Source organism: Chanodichthys erythropterus, chromosome 3 (genome assembly GCF_024489055.1).
Source record: "Chanodichthys erythropterus isolate Z2021 chromosome 3, ASM2448905v1, whole genome shotgun sequence".
Taxonomy (NCBI): domain Eukaryota; kingdom Metazoa; phylum Chordata; class Actinopteri; order Cypriniformes; family Xenocyprididae; genus Chanodichthys; species Chanodichthys erythropterus.
Genome location: NC_090223.1, coordinates 30955011 through 30962924, shown reverse-complemented (window position 1 = coordinate 30962924; position 7914 = coordinate 30955011). Strand labels below are relative to the sequence as shown.

General features: G+C 36.5%; 1 protein-coding gene and 1 long non-coding RNA gene across 3 annotated transcripts in view; one reads left to right on the top strand and one right to left on the bottom strand.

The window, feature by feature from the left end:
• The window catches only part of LOC137017460 (uncharacterized), an 11902-nt gene extending 4371 nt beyond the window's left edge, over positions 1–7531 (top strand). Inside the window, exon 3 of the long non-coding RNA XR_010894604.1 lies at positions 6949–7531. This is a non-coding gene — a long non-coding RNA (uncharacterized lncRNA). The remainder of the gene's footprint in view (positions 1–6948) is intronic.
• On the bottom strand, positions 3664–6962 carry phospho1 (phosphoethanolamine/phosphocholine phosphatase 1). 2 transcript variants are annotated; one of them, XM_067381746.1, is made up of 3 exons: positions 6904–6962; positions 6502–6533; positions 3664–5390 (listed from the first exon to the last, which is right to left on the bottom strand). In XM_067381746.1, the coding sequence occupies exon 3, from the start codon at positions 5322–5324 to the stop codon at positions 4473–4475; it is 852 nt and encodes a 283-aa protein (XP_067237847.1). In that variant the 5' UTR covers positions 5325–5390; positions 6502–6533; positions 6904–6962; the 3' UTR covers positions 3664–4472. The 2 variants fall into 2 exon arrangements, with proteins under 2 accessions (XP_067237847.1, XP_067237848.1); XM_067381747.1 differs by having other exon boundaries at positions 6502–6923.
• Positions 7532–7914: the final 383 nt, after the last annotated feature.

Genomic DNA, 7914 nt, shown 5'->3' with positions numbered 1-7914 from the left:
TCAGTGGTTTTGGTGCATTTCTCACATCACTATTTACATTTGCACAACAGTTAATGCAGTTCTCAAAATAGTACAAACTGCAAAACCTAGTTGATAACCTGCAAAAGCGTGTCACTTGCTCAAAATGGATAGGTCATTCCTCAAAAGCAAGTATTCGTGTCAATGAAAGTGTCAGTGTCATCAAGATGAAAAGTCCTGACACCATTGTTTATGAACAAGATAGTCAAATGGCTTTGTCATGTTTTCATTATGACAGTTTACTCTGTCAGTGTTTTCCAATGCAGAAAAGTCAGATCTTGGTGACACTACCTGAAAATGCTCAAGACAGCACTATATACTATTTGCAAAGCGATTTGAAAAATACAGTAAAGTTACACATTACTGTATTTAGTGAGGTAACTGAATACAAGACACTGAATATGTATGTTTCACATTTTTACTGCATATGCTCTTTGCAATTCTAATTTGTTCACAGCATTGTGCAAAAGAAAAAATACACCCTTATTTGCAACAAACATAAACTCCCTTTGGGTAGAGCTGTGCACAACTGTAAACAATATTGCAGTACATATGGCAAATCTTTACTGTAACACTACTGTACACTACAATACACTAAATGTGTGATGCAGTAAAGCTGTGTGTCTAAATGTAAAACGTACAGTGACAAGTTCTTGTCCCACTGCAAGCTTCAAGTATGACACAATGACAGTAGTGTAGTGCAGATTGTTTAGTGCTGAATTACTGTCCATTTATACACACCTGTTCTCCCAACGAAATGTTTGAATAATTGAATTTACAGTGGTTCTCCCAACATTTGGCTGCACCCTTCGACCAGCCTCAGCCATTGTGAGGCCGTGATTGACAACATGATCCACAATTGTAGCCCTGATTTCATCAGGGATCTGCCTATGTACTTGGCCTCTTCTTCCTCTTTTGTATCCTTCCCCTTCCCCCCCCCCGCACCCTTACCCCTCTTCCACGAGGCTGACCTTCCATTTCTGTGTCACAGTATTGTAGAAATTGTACACCTGCTTGGTTCATATATGCTTGTAAAGTGGGGGGTTATGGGATTCAGCTCTGACAGTGATTGTAGAGAAGTGGTTTATCATTGGTTGCAACTAATGCTTCACACACCCCTTCTCATCAGCAAAAGTTGAGATTCACTTGAGAGAAATTGTTCAATTTAGGAGACATTTTCAGGAAAAAAGATTTGACAGATTTTGACAACTAGTTCAACATTTTTGTATGTAATGACTCAAGCATTGAAATGAGGACTATTAGTTTTATATGGAATGACTATTCAGCATTCACAAGTATAGTTAATTTTGACTGACATGACATAAGCAAATGATAATGTTGTAAATAGCAGAGAGTTGTATGAAAGCAATTGATGCATGTCCAAAAGCATTTGCAATTTGTTCGAAGGAATGAGAAACTGCTACTATGATGTGCACAAATGACTAAATGTTGTGGAGGTTGAACTAACTGTTGTGCAAATGTAAAGAGTGATGTGAGAAATGCACCAAAGCGACTGAGAAAAACTGTATAAATATTTGTGCAATATGTCAACAAACTAGATATATGCTGTGGTAATTTACCCACTAAAGCTTTTAAAATAAAAACTAACATATGTTTTTTTTTCCAATTTGTCATTTCATATAAATTACAATGATGTATACGGACACTTGTACCAGTATAACAAATCGTAAAACAGAATGATAGACTACATCCAATTTTTTCAAAATATTCTGAGATGTATTAGTATAAATTATATCATCATAGTCCAATACTACTTTCTACTAAATGTTTTCGAGCAACAAAAGAGAAACATTTTTTCAAACGAAAATAAAAACCTAACATTGGTCTTAATTTCTTTAAAAAATTTCTTTTATTTTAAATGTGATTTTAATATGATCGATTAGTTTAATAAATATACAAGATTTATGTAACCACAAAATACTTAATTGCTGCACTGTCAATAGAATAAATGAAGATTTCAGATGCAAAAGCCTCTAAGTGCCATCTGAAATTTTCTTCTAAAATGAGCATTTTTATCAAGCTTGTATGTTTATGTTCAGTTATTTCACTTTAATGGCAATGAAAATGACCTATTAATTGCCATTAAAGCAAAATTACTGAACCTAAACTTATGAGCTTGATAAAAATGCTCATTTTAGAAGAAAATTTTTAAAAACACTGTTTGGAAGTTAGTCGGCTGACACCAACAACAAACGTCTAACCAATCAGCATTAGGGGGGCGTATGACGATTGCTGGGAGATTTGAAAAAAAGAAAAAAAAAAAAACTGCAGAAAGAGAGATGGGACACAATACAAAAGAGCTCAAAAGAATATCACTGGAATGAAGGTTTATGACTGGGCAAGCGCTTTATATTAGAAAAGCTTTCCAGCGCTGGAGAGAGCTAAGAGGGAAGGCCTGAAAACAGACATGGAGGCTGCTTTAATTCCTTCTCTTATGAGTAACACGTTTTTGATTGTCTGGAGCTGCTGTGCTGTTGACGACTAACAATGAACACTTTGTATTTACTCTTGTGTACTGTACATTAATTTTTTGTGCTTCCTTGTCGTTAGTTCATCAACCATGTTTTATTTTTCGTGAAGCATTTTGTTGCGCGTCATCTGTGATAAACAGACATCCACTCTCATTGCATGTGTAACAGTGGCCAGATAGTGAGAGTTTTGCAGTTAGACTACAGCACACCTGACGATCGCTAGAGAATGAGGTGTATAGAGTTACTCGCCTCGCCTGCCAGACCAACTCGGAGCAGGGTGGTTAGGATTGGAGTGTGAGTTTCGGAGGCGGAGCAATGAAGAGAGGGCTGGGTTTGTTTGGGTTGATTTCAATGTTCAACAGCGTTTTTCAAAATCTACTTACCCCACCTTTAACCGGATGAATTCTTCTGCCGCTACTACCTGAGCAGCCTCCTAGTGGCTACAACCACACTCTGCAAGTTTCATGTTTGGGTTGGTACACACAGCCCCGCCCATCCCCTGCCATGCCTGCCAGTGGAAGAGTGCGACCTGTTTTACGGATATGTCACATATTTTACTCGTAGCCTGGGCGGAGATAGACAACAGCTAACTATATGAGACGAAATGATTTAATATGCAAGTCTCGAAACCAACGTCATGGTTACTTTACCTGGTTCTAAACAAGGTTTCTCATTTGCCGGTTCCATCAGTTTAGTCAACAAATTCACATGTATTGCGCTGCCCACGGGGAAGCTTATACAGCCATAGTATTTATGACACTGATAACAGACAATGGGGCTTATCAACCACATAGGGGAACCGTGAACAAATTTTCCATTGCTTTAATAGATTGTATAATTGGTCTGTTTAAGACAGTATTATTATTATTATTAATTTAATTTGCAAAGAAATTGACAAAACCACAAGGGTGACCATCTTTTTATCACGGCTTAATGAATGCAAACATAGGCTGAATTCTGGGATAATAAATGTCAGTGTTCATTTGTTTGCTTGTACATTTTCTTATAGTGCTTAAACATTTATTTTGCCAAATTTTTTTGTGCAATTTAGTCAGATTCTGTATATAAAAAAACATGCATTGTAAAAAGTGCTACACAAGTCAACATGACTTGAGTTGATTCTGAAATTTTATTTTATTGTGTCTATAGATATCCTGTAAGACACATGACAGGTGTTGGGGTGATGGGGTTAAAACTGAGACACAGAGTCGAGTAAATGGCTTTATATCCATGCTGGTGAGGTTCATTTATCTCAGATCTATAGTCTCACATCCAAAGTTCACAGACTTTGCATAAGAAACAGGAACAAACACACAACCAAACACAGGTTAAAACAACTACAGCACATCCTGCAAACAGAGGATGGGTTCAAGTTTACTAATAAAAACCATAGCATACAGTACAATATTTCAGTGGCGAATACTAACAATTTGAAGTTATTTCTCATTAAGAAGATGATCATTTTAGTATTCTTCACATACAAAAATATCACTTATGGCACCTTTCAGATTCGCATATTTAAAAACTACAAAAAAAAAACAAAAGCCTCTAAGATATTTGGATTTATGTGTGAATGACACCACAAGGCAGAAACTTGTCATAAGTATGATAAAAAAAAATAGTAATAATGCATTTAGGGAGAAACTCTACTGGCCAGTGTTCATGTTAATGCAATCAGAAGAAAGAAAAGTCTAAAACCATACATATATATATTTATGTTCATATCTGTAATTTTGAATATACTGTAGGTGTGCACAAAGCTTTTAGGCAGCTTGACATTTTAAAAGTACAGTTAGTAGTAGTGTTATCTGAACCGCACACAGTCATCAACTGCGGCTCTTATTATTAAAAGGTCCTTAACGGTTTGGCAGTTTCAGTCAACAGAACTGAGTTGATACATATTTCTCAAAGCCAAGAGTTTGGAATGTAACAAGAAATCTGTGAACATATTTAGAGCCTTATTTAGGGCCTCTCCAATATCTTCCTCAGGGTGTTGATGATATCCTCTCCACTGTTCCAGGGCACCACACTGGCCTTGAACTCTCCAGGTTTGGCTTCCTCCATCTCCCGAATCAGTTTATGCATTGGGAAGTCCCGGCGTGGGAACGCTATATCGCCCGGTGACAGTGTGAGTGATGGGCAAAAGTCATTGGCCCCATCGCCTACGTACAGAACCTTCTGGTAGGGCCGTCCGCCTCTCTCATGCATGCGCTGGGCCACATACTGCCTTACCACCACTGCCTTGCACATGTTTGCTGGGCACCGCAGGCACTCATGGGAGTGGAAGGGCTGAAGCTGCAACTGGCCTTTGTCATCAAAGTGAGCCGGGTTGGTGAAAATGCGCAGAAACAGTGGGCGGAAGCCGAGGTGCTGCAGCCACGTCTCGATGAAGACGCTATTGGCGTCAGACACACAAACGACTTCAAAGTCCCTTGATGGCTGGGAGAGCAGGAAATGCATCAAAGTGGGGATGCCTGGGCAAGGAGGGAGCTTTTCCACTGTGCTTCGAATAGCTGCCGGGGTGATGCCCTGTTCAGCAAGGTAGGCCAGCACACGCTGCATGTACTCATTATAGCGGCCGGGACGGTAGGTGTCCTTCAACCAGCCGGGCAGGGCTCCACCAGGCGCCACGGTAACCATAGAGTCATCGCTGCACTCATCCACCAAGGTCTCGTCAAAGTCAAAGAATATAAGGAAACGCATATCGTTAGGGGGCGGAGCCTGAGCTCTGCTTCTCTGTTGGTGGTGCTCCTCCACTCCTCCAGGGGGATGGGGTGGGGAAACGCAGCAGTTGAAGACAGAGTCCCGCATCATGGACAAGAGGGGTGAACAGCACAGATGTCTTTTTCTTCTCCGTCTTATGTTCTTTTTGCTCCTCCTCTGCGGAAGAAAAGAGCAATGCATTTATGCCACATCTTCAAGCAGACAAAAGAAATGTAAAAGCAGCAGCTAGTAAAAGCAGGAAGGAAAAACAGTGAAGTAGACTGAAGTTGTGGTCAGAATTATTTGCACCCTTGGTAAATATGATCAAAAATGACTATAAAAATAAATCTGCATTGTTTATCCTTTTGATCTTTAATTCATAAAATTAGCGAAAATCTAACCTTTCATTGAAGGACAAGAATTGAAATTGGAGGAAAAACTCATTATGAAATAAATGTTTTTCTCCAAAACACATTACACCAATAATTCTGGCCACAACTGTAGATAAAACTTTAACCCTAATATTATTAAAATATTATTAAAAATAGAAAAATATTGAATGAATGAACTGAGACTATGTTATGGTTTCAATCTGATTTTCTAATAATGCAATTATCTTTTGAATTGTCAAGGCAGTTAGAAAATATGGTTAACAGAGCTTACAGTAATATATATATATATATAGTCAAATCAAAAATTATTCAGACATTTTTGATAATATTTGATATATTTTTACTAGTGGGTGCAGGACACTATAGCTCATTAATGTAAGTGAGGATAGAAAAATAAAGTAAACTGTGACATATACCCAATAATTAAGACATAATTAAGATTATTTTTAAATTTTTTCTGACCTTGTCATATTTTATTACCATTTTTAAACTATAGTGAATAAACTTTATTAATTATATATATATATATATATATATTATATATATATATATATATATATATATATATATATATATATATATATATATAAAAAAAATCTTTTTCTTTAAAATATAGCCTACCTATTCTGTTTTTTTTGTGGTTTTTTACATTTTAATTCATGTAAAGCCTTGATTTAATTTATTTATAGTAAACGATCATTTCAAATATAAATATATAAACACATATACGTCAAGAACATTCTAGTGATCATCTGATTCATTTTAATGTGGAAATGTTGCTGTTTTAAATGCTAATATCATGGGACATGTTTTGTCTCATGTCAGCCAGTATCAGTGAGTCGATTCACAGGAGTTTTTCTTACAGACTTCAATATGATGATGATGATGCAACCTACCTGTTTTCACCTTCAGCTCGCGCAGTGTCAACCTGTAACAGACAAATACAGGACAATATGACTTTACATTGACCAAAATCACTTAGAAATGTTTTCAGTAAGCGAGAACAGTCTCGTGCATAGTGTTCGTTCACAAATGAACACGATAAGCTGATGACAGCGTGATTATATATGTCATATTCTAATAAAAAGCATAAAGTTTCTATGACCTTGCTTTTACTTCACATGCATTACAGAACAGATGATGCAACAGATGATTTCTCAATCTATTGCTTCAAATTCCAGCAAATCATTAAGTTGCAAATTATTTTCAAATAAGTTATGTAAAGTAATAGTCCACAGGATATAATTATCATAACAGAACAGGGCGCACTGGAATTGCCAAATAAGTCAGCAAATTACCTTGAGCTGTTCAGATGTTCATCAGATGTCTATCTCTGCTTACAGCGTCTGCCCGGCTGCTCAAAAGTGCTGGAGATGCATGGTCCGTCCCTGCTTTATGGAGCCACAGTGACGCGCATCGGATGGCCACGCCTCTCATCCATCACTGTATCCAAACACCACTGACACTCTACTGTACCACCATTTGTCATTTTTTGATGATTCAGTTTCTGTAAAGCTGCCAGTTAGACTTGAAAATCTTAAAGCACTGTTTACAAGGTTACATGGGTCAAAAACAACGAAAACAATAGGCTGACTTTTTTTGTGTGTGCATTTTAGCAGGGCAGGTAAAAATCGGAACCAATAGAAAATAACCTTAGCGTTCAGCCCTGATAAATTAAAGTCACATAGCTAAATGTGACCTTTATTACAATGGGTTTATGTTAAGATTGTTTTAAGTTCACTTAAATTAAAAGTGGTTATATTTTTAAAGCTTATTAAATGTCTAAATTGATAGCTTTCAATTCTACTGTAATGCTGAATTGCTTTAATTAATGGCCAAAATTGAGAGAAAAATATATCCATTTAATAGAGAAATAGTGCTTTTATAGTGCTTAGTAAAAAGATGCCATTAAACATATTTATATTCTGTCTTTATGTTGTTTCTACGTTATTTTGGAGATTAAATGTGAAAGTATTACAATATAAATCATATTTAAAACAATATAATATATAAAAGCTTTAATGTCAGGTGCAATTAACTACCGAGAAATATGCGATTTGTATTTTTTTTAATCAATTGACAGCATTATTACTTCTTTTGCATAACTATATTTAGGTTACAACAGCATTTTTTTTTTTTCAGAGAACATTAAATTTACGCTTTCGAAAAGATATCGCGTTCGCGCGAGGACCATGCAACATGATCAGCATCGCACGTTTCATCAACAAAACACAAGACATATTCTGTCATTATTTATGACTGAACTAAATTTGGGAATTTGTAATGGGTAAAAATGTAATGTGGGCAAA